General features: G+C 44.7%; 1 protein-coding gene across 3 annotated transcripts in view; it reads right to left on the reverse strand.

The window, feature by feature from the left end:
• LOC113223481 (protein SFI1 homolog) overlaps positions 1–24,554 on the reverse strand; it is a 64,914-nt gene that overhangs the window by 38,564 nt on the left and 1,796 nt on the right. The window contains exons 2-4 of one of the 3 annotated variants that reach the window (XM_026452931.1): positions 23,000–23,071; positions 6,473–6,583; positions 2,158–2,252 (exon numbers count right to left, since the gene is read on the reverse strand). In XM_026452931.1, coding sequence (XP_026308716.1) covers positions 2,158–2,252; positions 6,473–6,583; positions 23,000–23,034 — 241 coding nt within the window. In that variant the 5' untranslated portion in view covers positions 23,035–23,071. Of the gene's footprint in view, positions 1–1,391; positions 2,012–2,157; positions 2,253–6,472; positions 6,584–22,999; positions 23,072–24,554 lie in introns of those variants that run through there. The other 2 variants (XM_026452932.1, XM_026452933.1) reach the window with 2 other exon arrangements.

Genomic DNA, 24,554 nt, shown 5'->3' on the forward strand with positions numbered 1-24,554 from the left:
GGGGGGGGGGGGGGGGGGGGGGGGGGGGAGGAAGAAAGGAAGAGAGGAAGGAAAGAAAGGAAGGGAGGAAAGAAAGGGGAGGAAAGAAAGGAAAGAAAAGAAAGGAAAGAAGGAAAGAAAAGGAAAGAAAGAGGGAAAAGAAAGAAGGAAGGAAAGAGAGAGAGAAAGAAAAAGAAAGAAAGAAAGAAAGAGAAAGGAAGGAGGGAAGGAGGGAAGGAGGGAGGGAGGGAGGAAGAGCAGAAAGAGAAGAGAGAAGAAAAATATACACCATGGAATACCACCCAGCCATAAAAAAAAGAATTAAATCATGCCCTTCACACCAACATCGATGGAACTAGAGGCCATTATCCTAAGTGAACTAACACAGAAACAGAAAATCAAATACCACATGTTCTCATTTATAAGCAGGAGCTAAACAGCTGGTACTCATGGACATAATAGCGGAGATAATAAACACCGGGGACTCCAAAAGAGGGTAAGGGAGGGTGGAAGAGGGACAAGGGTTGAAAAATTACCTATCATGTACAATGTTCACTATTTGGGTAGTGGATACTCAAATCTCCACCATTATGCAGTATACCCATGTAACAGTAATTTTTAAAAATCCACAATTAAATGCCTGTATACACCCATTAGTATCACTGAAGAAAAAATTTTAATGACAATACAAAGAGGTCAACAGGATGTAGAGCAAGTAGAACGCTCATGAATTACTGGTGGGAATGCAAAACAGTACAGCCACAATAAAAAAGATTGCCAGTTTCTTACAGAGTTAAACTTAAGGCCAGGCACGGTGGCTCACACCTGTACTGCCAGAACTTTGGGAGACTGAGGCAGGTGGATTGCTTTAGTCCAGGAGTTTGAAACCAGCCTGGGCAACATAGGGAAAGCCCATCTCTACCAAAAATCCAAAAAATTAGCTGTATGTGGTAATGTGTACCAAAGTCTTAGAACTGAACATCAAAAAGAATGAATATTACTGTATGTAATTAAAAAAACAAACAACAACCAAACAGCATAAGTTACTTACCAATGAAACAGTGCATTTGGTGCAGTAACTGTGAGGCCTGGGTAAGAGCTTCTCATACTTTGGGAATACAGACAGGGGAAAGACCACTGGGCTAGGGGAGATCAAGGAAAGCTACACATTTAAATGGGCCTGAAGGAAGAACTACAGGGACAAAGATAGAAAGATAAGGAAGTGCACATTCAGTGTGTCAAGGGCAGAAGGTGTAGAACAGAAGAGATGAAGACCTTGTATGACATACCAAGCAGGGTTGACTACGTAAAGGAGTGACATGATCTTATCTAAGTCTTACCACTCTTGCAGCTATGTGTACAATGAGAAGTAGGAAAAAATAAATGAGGGAAATTAATGAAGAGGTACTTACAAGACTCTGGGAAAATGATGAGGATTACTCTTAGGAAGTAGTGATGCAAATATGACTGCAAGTGATGCCTCAGAGGGCCATCTTAAAAGATTAGGTCAGTGATGACATGAGGCATGAGGAATGGACATTATTCCTAAGTAAGTCTTCTTAGACAGGAAAAGTCAAAGGAACTGCAGGTGTAAGTGGAAGGGGAATTGACAGGTTGTACTTGTGACTTGCAGAGTTTGAGGTACCTTTAGGACATGCTGCTGCTAATGCAGTCTGTATTATCATTTTGAAACTCCATGTCTTTTCCCTTAGACTCTCCACATGTTTCACAGAGAAACCAGACTCTGACCAGAGCTAAAGTGGCCACAGTGTCATTAAGGGGACAACTTGAGCAAAGCAAATCAACAAAGAGCACTGCAGCTCTGCTCCAGAGTCTCTGCGCAACTTGACACAGCAAGATAGACGGCAGCCCCAGGCGCCACAGGAGAGTCCCAGCCAGCACACTGAACCAGCAGGCCAGGAACAGCCAGTTCACACAAATTCTGATTAAGCGAGCTTTAAGCGCTCAAACCATGCCATATGGAGAAAACCACAGGGATCCAATCGTACACGTGCCCACTCAAGAGATCACACTTTCTGAAAAATATGAAAGAGAATCAAACAAATCTTCCTTTGACCTAGAGTTATTTTCTCTCTGAGACAATGTGCTTGTCCTTCCTATGACGTTCTGCACGGTAAATGTGGGCATCTTCTTCATACATGGACTTCTTTTTCTCACCATGAACCTGGGCTCTGATGTACTTGTTCCTCATCTCTTGCTGCTGACGCACGTAGGTCTTCCAGGTCTGGAACATCAGGTTATACAGGTAATACCTGAGGACCCAAAAAAAGCAAACGGCATTTCTTTAAAATAAAACAACAGGCCGGGCACAGTGGCTCACACTTATAATCCTAGCACTTTCAGAGGCCGAGGCAAGGAGTTCAAGACCAGCCTGGCCAATATGGTGAAACCCCATCTCTACTAAAAATACAAAAATTAGCCGGGTGTGGTGGCACACGCCTGTAATCCCAGCTATTCTGGAGGCTGAGGCAGGAGAATCACTTGAACTCAGGAGGTAGAGGTTGCAGTGAGCCGAGATTGCGCCACTGCACTCAGCCTGAACAACAGAGCAAGACTCTGTCTCAAAAAACAAACAACAGCAAAACAACTCCTAATCCAATACATCAAGTCTGTTCTTTTTTTCTTTTTTTTTTTTTTTTGAGATGGAGTCTCACTCTGTCGCCCAGGCTGGAGTGCAGTGGCCAGATCGCAGCTCACTGCAAGCTCCGCCTCCCGGGTTTTACACCATTCTCCTGCCTCAGCCTCCCGAGTAGCTGGGACTACAGGCGCCCGCCACCTCACCCGGCTAGTTTTTCTTTGTATTTTTCAGTAGAGACGGGGTCTCACCGGGTTAGCCAGGATGGTCTCGATCTCCTGACCTTGTGATCCGCCCGTCTCGGCCTCCCAAAGTGCTGGGATTACAGGCTTGAGCCACCGCGCCCGGCAAGTCTGTTCTATACTCAGAAGAATTTAACATTGACGCTTCTGATTAAAAAAAAAACAAAAAACAAAAAACCATACCTGCACCAAAGCTAAAATTTCATTTCCTACAATCACAATGAACTCTATTCTCTTTGAGGAAGAGTCATTCTCCATACCTTAAAGTGTCACTGAGGAAGCAAAGGCTTGACTGCTCCAAGAATAAGTTCACTTTCATAATCCACAAATTCATGATGTTTGGGACAGGCAGAGTAGCTCACACCTGTAATCTCAGCACTCTGGGAGGCCGAGGCAGGCAGATTACCTGAGGTTGGGAGTTCGAGACCAGCCTGGTCAACATGGTGAAACCCTGTCTTTACTAAAAATATAAAAATTAGCCACACGTAGTGGCATGTGCCTGTAGTCTCAGCTACTCAGGAGGCTGAGGCAGGAGAATCGCTTGAACCCAGGAGGCGGTGGTTGCAGTGAGCCGAGATTGCTCTACTGCACTCCAGCATGGGTGACACCAAGACTCTGTCTCAAATTAAAAAAAAAAAAAAAAAAAAAAAAAAATTCCATTAGGTTGGGAAAACAAAATTTTTTTTTTTTTTTTTTTTTTTTTTTTAACACAGGGTCTCACTCTGTCACCTAGGCTGGAGTGCAGTAATGTGAACATGGCTCACTGTAGCCTTGAGCCCTCCCTGGGCTCAGGTACTCCTCCCACCTTGGCCTCCGAGTAGCTGGGACTACAGGAACACACCACCACTCCTGGCTAATTTTTGTATTTTTTTGTAGAGGGGGCTTTTGCCATGTTCCCTAGGCTGGTCTCAAACTCCTGGGCTCAAGTGATCTCTTGCCCCGGCCTCCTAAAGTGCTAGGATTACAGGTGTTAGCTACGATGCCTGGCCGACAGTCCCATCTTAATTATCTTAACTATCCACACTATAAAAAACATCACTTCTCGGCCGGGCACGGTGGCTCAAGCCTGTAATCCCAGCACTTTGGGAGGCCGAGAAGGGCGGATCATGAGGTCAGGAGATCAAGACCATCCTGGCTAACACGGTGAAACCCCGTCTCTACTAAAAAAAAAAATACAAAAAACTAGCTGGGCGAGGTGGTGGGCGCCTGTAGTCCCAGCTACTCGGGAGGCTGAGGCGGGAGAATGGCGTAAACCCGGGAGGCGGAGCTTGCAGTGAGCCAAGATCGCGCCACTGCACTCCAGCCTGGGCGACAGAGCGAGACTCCGTCTCAAAAACAAAACAAAACAAAAAAACATCACTTCTCGTTTGCACTACCACATGGTCATTGATGCCTTTTCCTTCTTCTTGATACATACGCCATACATTTTAAGACTTTCATCTCTTCATATTTTCCTAGTTTTAAATATTTTATTAACATTCATTTTAAAAAGTTTTTTTTTTTTTTTGAGACAGAGTCTCACTCTGTCGCCCAGGCTGGAGTGCAGTGGCATGATCTCAGCTCACTGCAACCTCCGACTCCTGGGTTCAAGCAATTCTTCTGCCTCAGCCTCCTGAGTGGCTGGGGACTACAGGCACATGCCACCATGCCCAGCTAATTTTTTTATTTTTTTATTTTTATTTTTTGGAGACAGAGTCTTGCTTTGTTGCCCAGAGTGCAGTGGTGCGATCTCGACTTACTGCAGTCTCTGCCTCCTGAGTTCAATGAATTTTCCGGTCTCAACCTCCCAAATAGCTGGGACTACAGGCGCATGCCCCACGCCCAGCTAATGTCTTTTGTATTTTCATTGAGATGGGGTTTCACTGTGTTGCCCAGGCTGGAATTTTTGTATTTATTTTTTTTTTAATAGAAACAAGGTTTCCTCAATGTTGGCCAGGCTGGTCTCGAACTCCTAACCTCAACTGATCCACCCGCCTCAGCCTCCCAAAGTACTGGGATTACAGGAGTGAGCCACCACACTCGGCCTTCCCCATATATTCACTACTGTAATTCCTAGGCCTTGATTTCATATTCTATCTGCTTATTAAAACAACTCAGTGTGTCTATATTTTAATCTGAAATATCCATAAATCAGAACTCTTGCTCCAAAGAACCTAGACAAAGAAATGACTACAATAAGAGTTAATACCATTTTAAATACACAATCTATAAGAAATGACATTCAGATTTTTAAAAAAGGTCTGAAAATGTGTATTTGATATAATAATTCTCAATTGTTACTTTCCCCTTCACTTATCCCCGGGAATGTGAATGTCAAGGATTAAGAGTTTTTTCCTTTCTTTTCTTGTGTGTGTGTGTGTGTGTGTGTGTGTGTGTGTGTGTGTATCTAGCTCTGTTGCCCAAGCTGGAGTGAGTGGCACAATCTCAGCTCACTGCAATCTCTGCCACCCGGGCTCAAGCAATCCTTCTGCCTCAGCCTCCCAAGTAGTTGAGACCACAGGCGCACACCCCTACACCCTGCTGGTATTCTGTACTTTTTGGTAGAGATGGGGTTACATCATGTTGCTAAGGCTGGTCTCAAACTCTTGCGCTTAAGTGATCCACCTACCTCGGCATTCCAAAGTGCCAGGATTACAGGGCCTGACCTCTATTTTCTTAATATTCTATGTTGGGCATATATTTTCTCCCACAATCAATGTAAATTAGAACAACTTACTATTTTTAAAACAGGGCCAGGTATGGTGGTTCATGCCTGTAATCCCAGCACTTTGGGAGGCCAAGGCGGGAGGATCACCTGAGGTCAGGAGATTGAGATCAGACTGACCAACATGGAGAAACCTCATCTCTACTAAAAATACAAAATTAGCTGGGCATGGTGGCGCATGCCTGTAATCTCAGCTACTAGGCAGGCTGAGGCAGGAGAATCACTTGGACACAGGGGGCGGAGGTTGCAGTGCACCACTGCATTCCAGCCTGGGCAACAAGAGTGAGATTCCATCTCAAAAAAACAAAACAAAAAAAATAGGCCAGGCGCAGTGGCTCACGCCTGTAATCCCAGCACTTTGGGAGGCCAAGGCGGGCAGATCACCTGAGGTCAGGAGTTCGAGACCAGCCCAGTCAACATGATGTAACCCTGTCTCTACTAAAACTACAAAAATTAGCTGGGCATGGTGGCGCATGCCAGTAATCCCAACTATTCGGGAGACTGAGGCAGCAGAATTGCTTGAACCTAGGAGGTGGAGGTTGCAGTGGGCCAAGATCGTGCCACAGCTCTCCAGCCTGGGCAATAGAGTGAGATTATGTCTTAAAACAAACAACAAAAAAAAACCCAGAATACTTTCAGAATTAGAAATTATATAGAAATGAAAATCGGTGGGAAAATCCCATTCAAACTATTAGCATAACCAACACATACTAGTTACCTGAATTAGAGGTGTGGGAGGTGTGTGTGTATGTGTGTCTGTGTGCACGTGCCCAGCATGTGCATACATGCTTGGGTTTAATTTGGAACTTTGATCTTGGTAACTCTAAAAATGATTTGAAGAAAAACCAAAAGTGATCCAAAGTTTGCTTCTTTTGACCATAAACATGCCAACACATAATCATCTGATAATGTGCATCAGTAAAACTGAAGGAGTATAACATGAAACCTGACCTGTAGTGACAGTCCGCTCGAACACAGAGTTTCCACTCATGATGGAAAACCCACCACTCTTCTTTCCATTCTTCGAAGACCTTCCGTAGTAATCGCTGCTCATAGTAAAATCTAGGGCAATACAAAAAAATCATATATATATATGATTATGTTGGAGCTAACATCTCTTCCCAAATCACAGTTTCATATTGTTGCCTTCTCACAAAAAAGTATGGCCGGGCGCAGTGGCTCACACCTGTAATCCCAGCACTTTAGGAGGCCGAGGCAGGCGGATCACGAGGTCAGGAAATCAAGACCATCCTGGCTAACATGGTGAAACCCCATCTCTACTAGAAACAAACAAACAAACAAAAAATGAAAACACCAGGCGGGCGCAGTGCCTCACGCCTGTAATCCCAGTACTTTGGGAGGCCAAGGCGGGTGGATCACAAGGTCAAGAGATCAAGACCATCCTGGCCAACATGGTGAAACCCCATCTCTACTAAAAATGCAAAAATTACCTGGGCATGGTGGCACGTGCCTGTAGTCCCAGCTACTCAGGAGGCTGAGGCAGGAGAACTGCTTGAATCTGGGAGGCAGAGGTTGCAGTGAGCTGAGACAGCGCCACTGTACTCCAGCCTGGTGACAGAGCAAGACTCTGTCTCAAAGAACAAAAAGTAAACACCAAGATAGATTAAAAATAGAGGCCAGGCATGGTGGCTCATGCCTGTAATCCAAACGTTTTGAGAGGTCAAAGTGGGAGGACTGCTTGAGGCCAGGAGTTCAAGACCAACCTCGGCAACATAGCAAGACTCCATCTAGGGCTGAAGTGGTAGTTTACGGCTGTAATCCCAGCACTTTGGGAGGCTGAGACAGTTGGATTGCTGGAGTTCAGGACCAGGCTGGGTGACATGGTGAAACCCAGTCTCTACAAAAAATAAAAAATTAGCCAGGCATAGTGGGGGCATGCTTTTGTAGTCCCAGGTACCTGGGAGGCTGAAGTGGGAGGATCACTTGAACCCAGAAGGCAGACATTCCAGTGAACTGAGATTACACCACTGCACTCCAGCCTGGGCGAAAGAGTAAGAGCCTGTCTCAAATACAGGGGAAAAAAAAAAAAAAAAAAAAAAGGCCGGACACGGTGGCTTACACCTGCAATCCCAGCACTTTGGGAGGCTGAAGCGGGTGGATCACAAAGTCAGGAGTTCGAGACAAGACTGGCTGGCATAGTAAAACCCTATCTCTACTAAAAATACAAAAATTAGCTGGGCATGGTGGTACATGCCTGTAGTCCCAGCTATTCGGGAGGCTGAGGCAGGAGAATCGCTTGAACCTGGGAGGCAGAGGTTGTGGTGAGTGAGACTTTGTCTCAAAAAATAAATAAATAAATAAAATAAGATAGAATAAAATAAAATAAAACACTCCATCTCTACCCAAAAAATAAAAGTAAAAAAATTTGTGATGATGTCTCATTATATTACCCAAGCTGTTCTCAAACTCTTGGGCTCAAGCGATACTCTCACCTGAGCCTCCCAAAGTGCTGGGATTACACACATGAGCCACTGTACCCAGCTCTGCAATTTTTTTTTTTTTTTTTTGAGACGGAGTTTTGCTCTTGTTGCCCAGGTTGGAGTGCAATGGTGTGATCTCTGCTCACCACAACCTCTGCCTCCTAGCTTCAAGCGATTCCCCTGCCTCAGCCTCCTGAGTAGCTGGGATTACAGGCACGCGCCACCACGCCCAGCTAATTTTGTATTTTTAGTAGAGACGGGGTTTCTCCATGCTGGTCAGGCTGGTCTCAAACCCCCGACCTCAGGTGATCCGCCTACCTTGGCCTTGCAAAGTGCTGGGATTACAGGCTTGAGTTACCGCGTCCGGCCCCCCCTAAAATTTTTTTAGTTAGCCAAGTATGGAGGCATGCACCTGTGGTCCCAGCTATTCCAGAGGCTTAGGTGGAAGGATAGCTTGAGCCCCAGAGGTCAAGGCTGCAGTGAGCTGTGAATGTGTCACTGCACTCTGGTCTGGGCAACAGAGTGAGACCCTATCTCTTAAACAATCAAAAAAACTTAAAAAGAAGGAAAATAGACATTTGGCTTTTTCAGGTCAGAATCTCAGAGCTACTTAAACTAGAAATGAGGTTAAAATTTTTCTAATATTGATTTTACTGATTAAAGATGTTAAAGTAAAATAAAAATCTGACTTTTTTTTGGAGACTGGGTCTCGCTCTGTTGCCCTGGCTGGAATGCAGTGGTGCAGTCACGGCTCACTGCAGCCTTGACATCCTAGGTTCAAGTGATCCTTTCACCTCAGCCTCCCAAGTAGCTGTGATTACAGACATGCTCCACTACTATGCCTGGTTAATTTTTTATTTTTTGTAGAGGCAGGATTTCACTATGCTACCCTAGCTAGTCTTGAACTCCTGAGCTCAGGTGATCCTCCTCCCTTGGTCTCCCAAAATCTGACTTTTCAAATACCATAAAGTGAATTGAAAATTACTATTTTTAATTTTTTTTTTTTTTTTTTTTTTGAGACGAAGTCTTGCTCTGTCGCCCAGGCTGGGGTGCAGTGGCCGGATCTCAGCTCACTGCAAGCTCCGCCTCCCGGGTTCACGCCATTCTCCGGCCTCAGCCTCCCAAGTAGCTGGGACTACAGGCGCCCGCCACCTCGCCCGGCTAGTTTTTTGTATTTTTAGTAGAGACGGGGTTTCACCATGTTAGCCAGGATGGTCTCGATCTCCCAACCTCGTGATCCGCCCATCTCGGCCTCCCAAAGTGCTGGGATTACAGGCTTGAGCCACCGCGCCCGGCCACTATTTTTAATTTTTTTATTCACCAGAATGAAAAATATTTTTATTACTAAAAAGTAGGAACGTCTTATTTACAAACATATGAAATTAACGTTATAAAATAAGTAAATGTCTAATAATATTCCTAGTACTTAACAGGAACATAGGATATTAATTTAGCTGAAATCTAAAGAGGGGAGTTATAACAGCAGCAAAAGATGAGTAAGAGAAATTAGTCAGGAAAAAGGTAATAAGGAACACAGAAGAGCAGTGACAGATGGTGTTGATTTTTAAAAATTTTTTTTGAAACAGTCTTGCTCTGTTACCCAAGCTGGAGGGCAGTGGCATGATCTCTGCTCACTGTAATCTCCACCTCATGGGTTCAAGTTATTCTCGTGCCTCAGTCTCTCAAGTAGCTGTAACTCCAGGCACATACCACCCAACCGAGATAATTTTTTGTATTTCAGTAGAGATGGGTTTTCACCATGTTGCCCAGGCCGGTCTCACACTTCTGAGCTCAATCTGCCCACCTTGGCCTCCCAAAGTGCTGCGATTACAAGCATGAGCCACCGCACTGGCCTGTCAATCACTGAATTTCTTTTCATGGTTCTGCAGGCTACTAACATGTTGCTCCTCCTAACCCACTCATAGTTTTGTTTTAATTTGAGACAGAGTCTCGCTCTGTTGCCCAGGCTGGAGTGCAGTGGCACGATCTTAGCTCACTGCAAGCTCTGTCTCCCAGGTTCAAAAGATTCTCCTGCCTCAGCCTCCTGAATAGCTGGGACTACAGGCGCATGCCACCACGCCCAGCTAATTTTTGTACTTTTAGTAAAGATGGGGTTTTGCCATAATGGCCAGGTTGGTCTCGAACTCCTGAGCTAGGGTGGTCCACTGGCCTCAGCCTCCCAAAGTGCTGGGATTACAGACGTGAGCCACTGCGCTCAATTCCACTCACGGTTTTTAAAAACTAGCTTACAAAGACATACATAAGGGAATTCACCTCACTATTGCCTATAATAATAACAAGAGAAGAGTGAAACACCACAAATACACATCAAAAGAGGACAGGTTAATAATACAATTCAATCAATGCCATGCGCTCATTTTCTATGAATGAAGCAGACCTAAGGGTACTGAAGGGACAGATGCCTCAGAAAGTGATTCGGTGAAAAAATAAAGTTACTGCATGGTATGTACAATATGGTATGTTTTTTAAAAAATTAGGTCAGTCGCAGTGGCTCACACCTGTAATCGAAGCTCTTTGGGAGGCCAAGGCGGGCAGATCACTTGAGGTCAGGAGTTTGAGATCACCCTGGCCAACATGGTGAAACCTAACAAAAATACAAAAATTAGCTGGGCATGGTGGTGCATGCCTGTAGTCCCAGCTACTTGGGAGGCTGAGGCACAAGAATTGCTTCAACCCAGGAGGTGGAGGTTGCAGTAAGCTGAGATCAGGCCACTGCACTCCAGCCTGGCTGATAGAGCGAGACCCTGTCTCAAAGAATGAATGAATAAATAAATAATAGTATTTATACATATACATTTTTGAGACAGAGCTTCCCTCGTCGCCCAGTCTAGAGTGCAATGGCACGATCTCAGTTCACTGCAACCTCCACCTCCCAGGTTCAAGTGATTCTCCTTTCTAAGCCTCCCATGTAGCTGGGATTACAGGCATACACGACCACGCCCAGCTAATTTTTGTATTTTTAGTAGAGACAGGGTTTCAGGCTGGGCTTAAACTCCTGACCTCAGGTGATCTGCCTGCCTCAGCCTCCCAAAGTGCTGGGATTACAAACATGTGCCACCGCACCCGGCCTAATTTTATGTATTTACAGCACCCATATGTTGGAATACATCAAATATATACACACACACACACATATACACACTTGTATACATATAAACAAGCATGTGTGCATGCATACATAAATGATTATATCACACATATTAAAAGCCTAAAAAGACTCCAGAATATCAAACTAATGCCAGTGGTTCTCTCTTGGGGAGGGGGGGATTATAGGAGACTGGCTCCTAAACTGTACATTTCTATAATATTTGAAAGATTGCTGAACACATTCATTTACAATTCTTTTTTTTTTTTTTTGAGACAGAGTCTTCTCTGTCACCTAGGCTGGAGTACAGTGGTGCCATCTCGGCTCACTGCAACCTCTGCCTCCCGAGTTCAAGCAATTCTCCTGCCTCAACCTCCTGAGTAACTGGGATAACAGGCACACGCCACCACACCCAGCTAATTTTTGTATTTTTAGTAGAAACGGGGTTTCACCATGTTGGCCAGGCTGGTCTCGAACTCTTGACCTTGTGATCCGCCTGCCTCGGCCTTCCAAAGTGCTAGGATTACAGGTGCGAGCCACTATGCCCAGCCAACAATTCTAAAAAACTGTACTAAAAAGGAACCATTTGCACATGGTAAAAAGAACATATCCATTTACCTCCTTCCATTCCCCATGCCGCATTAAATAACAGCAGATGTATTCAAAAAGGTGTAAGCCTATAAAGACCAAGAGAATAGGAGAAAGGGTGACAGCCAAGAGCTGTCAACAAATTTTAGTCAATTTTAGGCAAAAGAGTTGCAGATGAATCACCAGATAAAGGAGAGAACTAAGTGTCTTGTTGTGGGGGAAGAAGGGAGACAAGAAGCACCCACCTGGTGGCACAGGCCCCCCAGAAAGGGGTGGAAATGAGAAGTATCAGGAGACGAGGAGCTGTGGACTGAGATGAAAACACAGGATTGTTTGCAAGCCTGTGTGTCAGAAGCCGTTAGGCCCTTGGATCCCATTATTCACTCAAGCAGAGACTCAGGTATATCTCTGAAGAGGCGAGCCACAGGAGAACTGGACTCCAGAATACTAGGCAAAGCTTGGGAGATGGTCCTAGACCAAAAGTCTACATACTGAACAATGAGACCTACCATCCCTTTTCCTGCTTGCAGCCAAGCTTATAATTAACACCTTCGGCTGGGTGCAGTGTCATGTTTGTAATCCCAGCACTTTGGAAGGCCAAGGTGGGTGGATCACTTGAGGGCAGTCTGAGACCAGCCTGGCCAACATGGCAAGACCTCTATCTCTACTAAAAATACAAATATTAGCCGGGCATGGTAGTGCATACCCATGGTCTCAGCTACTTGGGAGGCTGAAGCAGGAGACTCGCATGAACCTGAGAGGTAGAGGTTGTAGTGAGCCGAGATCATACCACTGTACTCCAGCAAGGGTGACAGAGTAAGATTCTGTTTTTTTTTGAGACGGAGTCTCGCTCTGTCCCCCAGGTTGGAGTGCAGTGGCCAGATCTCAGCTCACTGCAAGCTCTGCCTCCCGGGTTTACGCCATTCTCCTGCCTCAGCCTCCCGAGTAGCTGGGACTACAGGCACCCACCACCTCGCCCGGCTAGTTTTTTGTATTTTTTAGTAGAGACGGGGTTTCACCGGGTTAGCCAGGATGGTCTCGATCTCCTGACCTCGTGATCCGCCCGTCTCGGCCTCCCAAAGTGCTGGGATTACAGGCTTGAGCCACCGCGCGCAGCCAAGATTCTGTTTAAAAAAAAACAGAAAAAAAAAAAAAAAAAAAAAACCTGTAGGCCGGGCGTGGTGGCTCACGCTTATAATCTCAGCACTTTGGGAGGTTGAGGTGGCTGGATCACAAGGTCAGGAGTTCGATACCAGCCTGGCCAAGAGGGTGAAACCCCATCTCTACAAATAATATAAAAATTAGCCAGGCATGGTGGTGGGCACCTGTAATCCCAGCTACTCAAGAGGCTGAGGCAGGAGAATTGCTTGAACCTGGGAGGCGGCGGTTGCAGTGAGTCAATCGCACCACTGCACTCCAGACTGGGTGACAGAGCAAGACTCGGTCTCAAAAAAAAAAAAAAAAAAAAACTAAATAAATAAATACAAATTAAAAATTTTTTTAAATTACCACCTTCATCTCCATCCCACCCCATGCCAGAAGGAGTTGGAGGGTATCTCTTTTGTCTGGGGAAAACTGATCAACCTAAGGGAAAAGGCCGTCAGAGACACAGACAGCTAGATTCCCTGGTGAAATCTACCCCAAAGCCTTCAGTGAAGCCTTCAAGTTGTAAGTCCTCATGCTTACATATAAAAGCTTCTGGCTGGGTGTGGTGGCTCACACCTGTAATCCCAGCACTTTGGGAGGCTCAGGTAAGGCAGATCACCTGAAGTCAGGAGTTTGAGACCAGCCTAACCAACGTGGTGAAACCCTCTCTCTACTAAAAATTCAAAAAGTAGCCAGGCATGGTGGTGCATTGCATGCCTGTAATCCCAGCTACTCGGGAGGCTGAGGCAGGAGAATCACTTGAACCCAGGAGGCGGAGGTTGCAGTGAGCTGAGATTGCGCCATTGCACTCTAGCCTAGGCAACAGAGTGAGACCCTGTCTTAAAAAAGAAAAGAAAAAAGCTTCTAAAATTAGCTTTTTAGGGCCCTGCTGTTAAATATAAACAGACAATATAAGAATCTCTTGACATTTGAGGAAAGGCTCCAACATGACACAGTGACCAAAAACGCAAAGAAAAAAGGATCTTAGAAGATACACAGTGTAAGCAGATAAACATCTTAAAAAAAAAACCACATTATCCTCAAAAAATTTTGAGCCTCCAGGATACTATTAAAAAGAAAGGAAACACGCAGAGAACAAAAGAAGCTTTTAGAAATTAAAAAGGGAACATGCAGAGAACAAAAACAAGCTCTTGGAAATTAAAAATATGACAGCAGAAATGAAAAAAAAACCTATAGGTGGCACAAAAAGTTGGTTGGTCTTGTAGGCCACGGTAATGACTATGGGCTTTTACTTTCAGCAGGAAGCCACTGGAAGTTTGACAGAATGATGTGACTTGATTTACTCAGACTACCTACTGGGAAGATACTGACTAGGCGCAAGACAGGAAGCAGGAGACCAATGAGGAGTCACTGGAGTCACCTGAGGGAGAGATGCTGATGGCTTGGACCAGGTGGTAGCTACTAGAGGTCTGAAAATTGGCTGGATTCTGAACGCATTTTGAAGGTTGAAGCAACATGATTTTGGCATTTGACATTTTAAATTGGGGTATGAAAGAACAAGAGGTGTGAAGGATGACTTCACCGTTTCCGACCTGAGCACTTGGAAGGATGGAGTTTCCCCTGAGAGGGGGAAGATGACGATTTCAGTTTTGGACATACTATGGTGTGACACCCAGTGGAGTTGTCACGTATGTAAAAGTACAGAGTTTCAAGGCAGAGGTCTTGGCTGGGCATACACATCTGAGAATCACTGTGAGATTTGATGAGATTTGATGAGATTTCGGTTGTGGGGCAGCTAGAGAAGCAGTGCAAAGACTAGGTGTTGGGGTATTTAGATGAGGAAGAAAACAAAGGAGAGTTAGAAGGGGCAGTCAAACAGGTAGGAGAGAAAACACAAGAGGATGGTAACTAGAAGCTGGGAGAAGAAAGGGATTCTAGAAGAAGGAAATGATGGACTCTCTAATGCTACCTGGTAGGTCAAGTTAAACAAAGTTTAGGAATTCATCACTGACTGTAGTAAATTTAGTGACTTTAACAAAAACAGGAGAAATTCATCATGTGAAACACAGTAGAGGCTGCAGCAGTCAGGGACACTTCTGAAGTGAGGGTCTTTGATGTCTAGGTGCTACCCAAGCCATATATGAGGCTGCCTTAATAAGTGAGTTGTGCCATTCACAGCTAAGTAGTTAGAAATCAATCTCATGAAGCCCACTAAGACTGAATACCCGCACCATAATTTTGACCTGTGGGCGTTGCCCCATGACTCCCACCAAAACCCATTAAGAAGCTGTGTCCTTAAGGACTGAAGAAAAATTATACTCTGGAGAAAAATAAAATGGAAACTGTACTTTAAAAAAAAAATGGTTAAGGCTGGGTGCAGAGGCTCATGCTGTAATTCCAGCACTTTGGGAGGCTGAGGCAGGTGGATCATCTGAGGTTAGGAGTTCAAGACCAACCTAACCAACATGGTAAAACCCCGTATCTACTAAAATAAAAAATAGCCAGGCGTGGTGGCGCATGCCTGTAGTCTCAGCTATTTGGGAGGCTGAGACTGGAGAATTGCTTGAACCCAGGAGGCAAAAGTTGCAGTGAGCCAAGATCCCACCTTTGCACTACAGCCTAGGCAACAAGAGCGAAACTCTGTCTCAAAAAACAACAACAACAACAACAACAAAAAACAATGCTAAAACATTAAGCACATAAAGGCATTATTCTGCAGTTTGTGGCATGATATTATTCCCACCTAACACATCTAAAATTGAGAAATAAATAACTCAGTATGGAAAAGACTAAAAACAAAGATCAGGATGCCCAGTGTTCCCCCAAGTAACAAAGAACCTACTTGATTTTAACAGATTGATATTTGATATTGATATATAGATACTGGAAAATAACTATCCCTTCACAAGTTTCTAAGTCAATGGAAACACAGTATCGGCCGGGCGCGGTGGCTCAAGCCTGTAATCCCAGCACTTTGGGAGGCCGAGACAGGCGGATCACGAGGTTAGGAGATCGAGACCATCCTGGCTAACATGGTGAAACCCCGTCTCTACTAAAAATACAAAAAACTAGCCGGACGACGTGGCGGGCGCCTGTAGTCCCAGCTACTCGGGAGGCTGAGGCAGGAGAATGGCGTGAACCCGGGAGGCGGAGCTTGCAGTGAGCTGAGATCCGGCCACTGCACTCCAGCCTGGGCGGCAGAGCGAGACTCCGTCTCAAAAAAAAAAAAAAAAAAAAAAAAAAAAAAAAAAAAAAAAAAAAAGAAACACAGTATCAAAATTCTAATTTCCGTAGGTGCTTAGAAAACAAATATTCTCACTCTATCATTCTGTAATTTGCAAAATTGAGGCCCACAGGCATAACTATCCTCAGATCAAATAATTAGCTAGGGCCTGGGTTACAACCAAAGCTCAGGTCTCCTTAATTCTAGTCCAGTATTCTTTCCTCTACACCCAGCTACCACTGAAGAGCAAAGACATGAAAAACAGCATAATGCAAATGTTTTAAAGCAGTATAGCAGTGTTAGCTAGCAGTCACTGGCTAACCCAACACCCACGGCCAAGCCCTTTTTCTCATCAGTATCCACTACAGAGGCCAGAAAGATTTCTTTCCCAACCTCCTCTGTAGCTAAAGGTGGCCGGTGACAAAGCTCTGGCCAATGAGGCAGAAGCAGAATGTGGTGGGGAACTTCCAGGGAAGTTTTCTTTGCTGATAAAGAGATCAAAAGGACACCTCCCTTACCCCCACCTTCCTGTGTAAAGCTAGAACAGTCATCTTGCAACTACGAAGTGTCACCTATGAGGACAAAGGGCCAATGTGCTAAGGATGTTGAACTAGAAAGGTACTAGAAGCCTGAGCCTGAAACTACATGACTGAGCAATTGAAGCAATACCAGTAACTGCCAACCTCCAGATGGCTTGTTTTAAAAAAAAAAGTAAATCCCCTCATGCCTGTAATCCTAATACTTTGGGAGGCTGAGGCAGGGAAGATCGCTTAAGCACAGGAGTTCAAGACCAGCCTGGAAAACATAGTCTCTAAAAGTAAAAGAAAGAAAAAGCAAATCTCAATTTGTTTCATCCATTGTTAGACTTTCCCTTAGAGTTAGTGTACTTCTAACATACAATCAGCATTTCCCAAGGACTCGGAAGGCATTATTTGAAATGAGGTTCCCAGTCAAATATGGGTCAAATATCGATAAATAAAATTGCGTAAAAAATGGATTTTAGGGCTGGGCATGCTGGCACATGCTTGTAATCCCAGCATTTTGGGAGGCCCTGGCAGGTGGATCACCTGAGGTCAGGAGTTCAAGACCACCCTGGCCAAAATGGTGAAACCCCTTCTCTGCTGAAAATACAAAAAATGAGCAGGGCGTGATGGCATGCACCTTTAATCCCAGCTAACCAGGAGGCTGAGGCAGGAGAATTGCTTGAATCCAGAAAGTGGAGGTTGCAGTGAGCCAAGATTGTGCCACTGCACTCCAGCCTGAGCAACAAGAGCAAAACTCCGTCTCAAAAAAAAAACCAAAAACCAAAAACCAAAAAAACTAGATTTTAGGAAAATAGTGGAGGTAGCAACACAGTTTTCAATCTTTTGATCCCCAAGTAGCATCTGAGAAACCTAACAATAGGAGAACCCCAAAATAGCCAATGAGTAGTCATTGGAAGGTAGAGACGCCTAATTTGAGATGAGCAGCTGAAACTATGAGTTTTATCCTCTCCAGCACCAGGGCTCACATAAGAACGGAAACAGAGCAGTCCAGCCCCTAGGGAATCTCAAAACTGACCTGCCAGGCTACCCTTCTAGGACAGGGCTTCATATGGAGGAGAAATAGCCACAGGTAGAAAAAAATTTGAGCAGGGGAGGGTCAAAAGAGACAAGGAAAAAGAAGATCCAGACCAAGTGTGATAAGGGAACAAAACCAGGATACCCCACAAAAAAAGCCACTATATTTCTGAATCCTAAACAAAAACAACAGGAGTTCTATGAAATTAGTAAAAATTAACTGAACCTTGACTTACTCTAAAAGTTCAGGATAATAAGGCAGGTGTGGTGGCTTGTGCCTACAGTCTCAGCTACTTGGGAGGCTGAGGCAGAAGGATTACTTGAGCCCACGAGTTCAAGGCTGCAATGAGCTATGATCACACTACTGCAGGGCAATACAGCAAGACCTCATCTTTAAAAAATATATAAAGACATATAAACTTAAAAATTAAAATTCAGGAAAACTAATTTCATATAAAAATAAGTAATAAAATTAGCCGGGCATGGTGGTACACATCTGTAATCCTAGCTACTTGGGAGGCTGAGGCAGAAGAATTGCTTGAACCCAGGAGGCAGAGATTGCAGTGAGCCGAGATCGCGCCACTGCACTTCAGCCTGGGCGACAGAGTGAGACTCTGTCTCAACAAGAAGAAAAAAAGAAAGAAACAGACAAAAAAAGGCTGGGCACAGTGGCTCACGCCTGTAATCTGAACCCTTTGGGAGGCTGAGGCAGGCAGACCACAAGGTCAAGATTTCGAGACCAGCCTGACCAACATGGTGAAACGCCATCTCTACTAAAAATACAAAAATTAGCTGAGTGTGGTAGCACCCATCTGTAATCCCAGCTACAAGGGAGGCTGAGACAGGAAAATCGGTTGAACCTGGGAGGCAGAGGTTGCAGTGAGCCAAGATCACACCATTGCACTCCAGCGTGGGCAACAGAGCGAGCAAAACTGAAAAATAAATAAATAAATAAATAAATAAATCAATAAATAAATAAATAAATTTGAGGCTGGGCCCAGTGGCTCATGTCTGTAATCCTGTCACTTTAGGAGGCTGAGTTGGGCAGATCACCTGAGGTCAGGAGTTTGAGACCAGCCTGGCCAACATGGTCTCTACTAAAAATAAAAAGGTTAGCTGGGTATGGTGGCGCGTGCCTGTAGTCCCAGCTATGTGGGAGGCTGAGGCAGGAGAATCGCTTGAATCCAGGAGGCGGAGGTTGCACTGAGCTGAGATCATGCCACTGCACTCTAGTCTGGGCGACAGGGTGAGATGCAGTCTCAGGAAAGAAAAAAAAAAAAAGGCATTTGAAGTTACATGAGGAAAGAAGATAAGGAGCAGAATAACATGCATATAAACACAAGTATGCCAGAAAGATTTGTCCACAAAAAAGAAAAAAAAACTTTGTTTACAATCTCAAAATGAGATAAAAGATTATAAGAAAATAAATTCAAAGCTTCTGAAAACTAAGACAATCAAACAATCTTCAAAAGAGCAAAAATTAGACAAACAGCTTAAAAATGGAAGCCATAAGACAGTGATGGAGTATCTTCCAGGTGCTGGGAAAAAACCAGCAGCCCAGGCTTCCATACCCAGTGAAAATATCCTTCAAAGGTGACGATGGAATAAAATATTTTTAGACAGACAAAATCTGAGAGAATTTCTCACCAGCAGACCTACCCGAAAGAAAATACTCTGGGACCTTCTAATGACAGGAGAAGGAAAATTATCACAGATAGAAACCTGGAGATGTGAGAAGAAAAAGGGCAACAGAAAGGGTAAATATTTGTTGTAATGTTGGGGCAAAAAAAGAAAAATAAGTGAAAAAGGAAGGGTAAATAGGATAAATATGTGAATAAATCTAAATAAATATTGGCTATATAAAATGAAAATAATAGGCTGGGCACAGTGGCTCACGCCTATAATCCCAGCACTTTGGGAGGCTAAGGCAGGTAGATCACCTGAGGTCAGGAATTTGAGACCAGCCTGGCCAACATGATAAAACCTTGTCTCTACAAAAATTAGCCGGGTGTGGTGGCTCGCACCTATAATCCCAACTACTCAGGAGGCCGAGGCTTGAATCCAGGAGGCGGAGGTGGCAGTGAGCTGAGATTGCGCCACTGCACTGCAGCCTGAGCGACAGAGTGAGACTCTGTCTCAAAAAATAAAATGAGAGTAATAATGCTTTATAGATTTAAAAATATACACAAAGAGAGGGAGATGGGCAGAGCCAAAGTATTCTAAGGACCCTGTCTTATCTAGGAAGAGAGTAAAAAAACCAATTAACATTAGATTCTGGTAAGTTACAAATATACATTCATATTTGAATGAAAATACACATTCACATTTGTAACTTATCAGGGCAGTCAGTAAAGGAAGAGTAAAAGAGAATATAACTTCTAAGCTAACAGTGGAGAGGTCAATAAATATGCAATGAATTAAACAAAAAAGAGAATTCTGACAATAGCAATTTAGATCAATTTTCCCAATGAACAACAAAAAAAGCAGAGCAAAAAAAATTTATTTAATGCACTAAAGAGCTACCAAGGCTGTGAAGGACAACATGCCCAAGATCCAGGAGAAGAACGTAAAAATAGAGGTGAACGATGCCTAGCACTTGCAGCTGGGACAGGCTACAGCTGAAAACAAGGGGTTAACATGATCAGCTCTGCTGCCCTGCTTGCTTTTGGTCACTTGCTTGTTTCTTTTTTTTTTTTTTTTTTCCTTTTCTTTGAAGCTAAAGGCCACACCACTGAACCCTCCAACTTTTTTTTTTTTTTTTTTTTTTTTTTTTTTTTTGAGACAGATTCTCTTTCTGTTGCTCAGGCTGGAGTGCAGTGGCACGATCTCGGCTCAATGCAACTTCTACCTCCTGGGTTCAAGCAATTCTCCTGCTCCAGCCTCCCAAGTAGCTGGGATTACAGGCACCCGCCACCATGCCCAGCTGATTTCTTTGTATTTTTAGTAGAGACAAAGTTTCACCACGTTGGCCAGGTTGGTTTCAAACTCCTGACCTCAAGTAATCCGCCTGCCTTGGCCTCCCAAAGTGCTAGGATTACAGGTGGGAGCCACCATGTCCAGCCTGAACACTAAAACTTAACTTTCATTGGCTACTTTGTAGATAACATTCACAGGTCACCAAGGCAATGGTCACTTCAGTTATTTTTCAGGAACCTGGGCTAGATCCTGCCCAGTTCAAACTGATGGAGACCACCAACCCTTCAACTGGGTCTGTGAAGGAGCCCAAGAGGGTCTTTTGATGCTTGAGGGCCAAAAACTCCACCCTCGGATCATGTTAATGCCTCTATTTTCTGTACATGTGTTCTACGACATGCCATGAACCCTGACTACACTTGTACACAATGAATGTTACTTCATTATCCCCACTGCCAATCCACCCCACACCTTAAACCACCCCACTTCCCTAGCCCACAAATATCCCTAAGACTTTGCGGAGGCTGGTTTGAGACCTGTTCTCCCACCTCCTCACTCAGTGGCCTTGCAAGTAAGTTTTTTCTCTTTTGCAAAACCTGTGTCACAGTGATTGATTTACCACACATGGGCAGAATGGACCTAGACCTGGCTGGTAACATAGCCACATCAGGAGCTTCACTGTAAACATACAAAAAGGAGAAGATGGAACAGCAGAGCCCCTCATAAATCTTTTCTTATACAAAGAAAAGATTTCAGAAAACACACACAGGCCAGGTTTGCTTGAGAGACATTGAATGAAGGAGTCAGACTCAAAAAATGAAACAGGAAAGATTATAGTAAGGGAAAGAAAAGGGAAGAGGGGAGCAGGAGGGAACCCAAGACATTTCAGTTTTGAAGTGCTTACACTCTCGAAGGCTGCCAATTCTCCTTTTGAAACATACCTTGCACTAGTCCCTTCTCTCCAGCTCCCCTGCCTTCTGTACGGGGACTGCTGTAACTCTCTGTTGCAGTCCACTCTCAGCACTGCAGCTAAAGCAATTATAACCCAAAACCACAGCAATGGACAGCCTTGGTCTATACAAAATCAGGCTATGACAGAGGGATTTGCTGCTAAAATTTCACTGCCTTTGCTAAAGCCAATTTTTTTCCCCAGGTTCTGCACTTGATCAAGCCAATCTGTCAGTCTGACCAGTGCCCTGAAAGAGCTCAATTACTTCTTTTGGGCAAACACTTTTCCCAAAGAGATCTTATCTATCCTGGTTTACTTAAGTATGGTTCTTTTTTATTCTTATTTTTATTTATTTATTTATTTATTTATTTGAGACAGTCTCACTCTGTTGCCCAGGCTAGCGTGCCATGGCACAATCTCGGCTCACCACAATCTCTGCCTCCGGGGTTCAAGTGGTTCTCCTGCCTCAGCCTCCCAATTACAGGCATATGCCACCACACTCAGCTTTTTTTTTTTTTTTTGAGACAGAGTCTCGCTCCATCACCCAGGCTGGAGTGCAGTGGTGCAATCGCAGCTCACTGCAGGCTCCGCCTCCTGGGTTTACGCCATTCTCCTGCCTCAGCCTCCCAAGCAGTTGGAACTACAGGCGCCCGCCACCACACCTAATTTCTTTTTGTATTTTTAGTAGAGATGGGGTTTCACTGTGTTAGCCAGGATGGTCTCGATCTCCTGACCTCGTGATCTGCCCGCCTCAGCCTCCCAAAAGTGCTGGGATTACAGGCGTGAGCCACCGCGCCTGGCCTTTTTTTTTTTTTTTTTGAGAGGGACTTTCGCTCTTGTTGCCGAGGCTGGAGTGCAATGGTGTAATCTTGGCTCATTGCAACCTCCGACTCCTGGGTCCAAGCAGTTCTCCTGCCTCAGCCTTGCAAGTAGCTGGGATTACAGGCATGCGCCACCATGCCCGGCTAATTTTGTATTTTTAGCAGAGACAGGGTTTCTCCATGTTGGTCAGGCTGGTCTCGAACTCCTGACCTCAGGTGACTCGCCCACCTCGGCCTCCCAAAGTGCTAGGATTACAGGCATGAGCCACCATGCCTCACTGCGCAGCTAATTTTTGTAGAGACAGGGTTTCACCAGGTTGGCCAGGCTGGTCTCGAACTCCTAACCTCAGGTAACTCGCCCGCCTCAGCCTCCCAAAGTACTGGGTTTACAGGCATGAGCCACCGCGCCCTGCCTGATTCTTTCACTTGGTCACTTGCTTGTGATTTTTTTTCTTTCTTTCTTTTTCTTTGAAGCTGAAGGCCACAGTAGCTAAAGGCCACGACATTGAACACTAAAACTTAACCTTCACTGGCTACTTTGTAGATAACATGCACAGCTCACCATGAATGCAGCTGCAGTCAACTAACAGGTATGAAGTTACCACTCAGTACATGGTTATATTAGGGACTGTTTCTGCCTACTGGATTCTGGGGAGGAACAAGGGAGGAATGTAACAGCACAAGCCATAATGAAGTTTATATACAGGCTTAAAACAAAAGAAAACCCTAGAATGAACTCAACAAAATTATGGTGTTCTGAGCTAATACTACCTGGCTTTAGAGGGAAATACTCTTCCAAAAGTCATTCGAATCCATAAATATAAGAACTTTCTGGCCACGCATCTGAAAGAAGGAAAAAAAGGATACGCATATTTTAAAATTCCATTTGGCTTACATCATCAGTTTTCTGGAAAGGAAAGGAAGCCTTTAAGGTCTCAGAGGGAGGGATGTTAGTATGAGTCAAAAGGTGGTATCACAGCTAATCTTGCATCAAACAGGGCATAGGATGGGGCAGATTTATAAAGCTAAAATCAAGCAGATTATTTTTTAAAAATATTTTCAACATAAATTGTCAATGAAGAGATACAAACTTCAGAACTGAGGTACAGGAAGTACATCATAATTCTTTTGTTCATATTATTCTTCTTCCTACCTAAAATGCCCAGCAAATGCCCACTAATCCTGAACCTTCTCCAATGTAAACAGAGTGAGTAGCTGTGTACTCTCAGTACTCTGTTCAAATCCCTCCTGTAATGTTGTGATGCCATATCAGTGATCAGCTCACAGGGTGTCTGTCATTCCCTCTGCACTGTGAGCCCCTGAAAGCAGAAATTGGTGCTTTATAGCACCTCCAGTACCTAGCACAGAGGTATACCTCCTCTGTGTATACCTGAGGAGGTATACCTCCTCTTTATAGCACCTCCAGTACCTAGCACTATACCTGGTATACACACAAAGGTGGCTTCTCTTTTTTTTTTTTTTTTTTGAGACAGAGTTTTGCTCTGCCGCCCAGGTTAGAGTGCAGTGGTGCAATCTGCTCCCTGCAAGCTCCGCCTACCGGGTTCACGCCATTCTCCTGCCTCAGCCTCCCAAGTAGCTGGGACTACACGTGCACACTGCCACGCCTGGCTAATTTTTTGTATTTTTAGCAGAGATGGGTTTCACCATGTTAGCCAGGATGGTCTCGATCTCCTGACCTTGGGATCCACCCGCCTTGGCCTCCCAAAGTGCTGGGATTACAGGCCTGAGCCATCACGCCTGGCTTTGTCTTTTTTTTTTTTTGAGATGGAGTCTCACTGTTGCCCAGGCTGGAGTGCAGTGGTGCGATCTCGGCTCACTACAACCTCCACCTCCCGGGTTCATATCATTCTCCTGCCTCAGCCTCCCAAGTAGCTGGAACTACAGGCGCCCGCCACCACGCCCAGCTAATTTTTTGTATTTTTAGTAGAGACGGGGCTTCACCATGTTAGCCAGGATGGTCTCGATCTCCTGACCTCGTGATCCACCCACCTCAGCCTCCCAAAGTGCTGGGATTACAGGCATGAGCCACCACGCCGGGCCAAAGGTGGCTTGTCTTATAGAGTTAAACCCTGAGTTCAACTTAAAACGCACCTTCTCCAGCCCTTTATCTGGCTTATTCTTACATTATCCTTCAGGGCTCAGCTTAAACTCTGTTTCCTCCAGAGAGTCAGTGCTGGCTATACTAGTGTGGCTGTTCTTGCCATATTTGCCAGTGGTACCACATCCTTCTCCTCTCATTGCACTCTCACTCTATTGTTGTGGCTTAATAGTCTATCAAGCTTACCTGATTTTAAATTCTGATGAA

This window comes from Piliocolobus tephrosceles, chromosome 19 (assembly GCF_002776525.5).
Source record: "Piliocolobus tephrosceles isolate RC106 chromosome 19, ASM277652v3, whole genome shotgun sequence".
In the NCBI taxonomy this organism is placed as follows: domain Eukaryota; kingdom Metazoa; phylum Chordata; class Mammalia; order Primates; family Cercopithecidae; genus Piliocolobus; species Piliocolobus tephrosceles.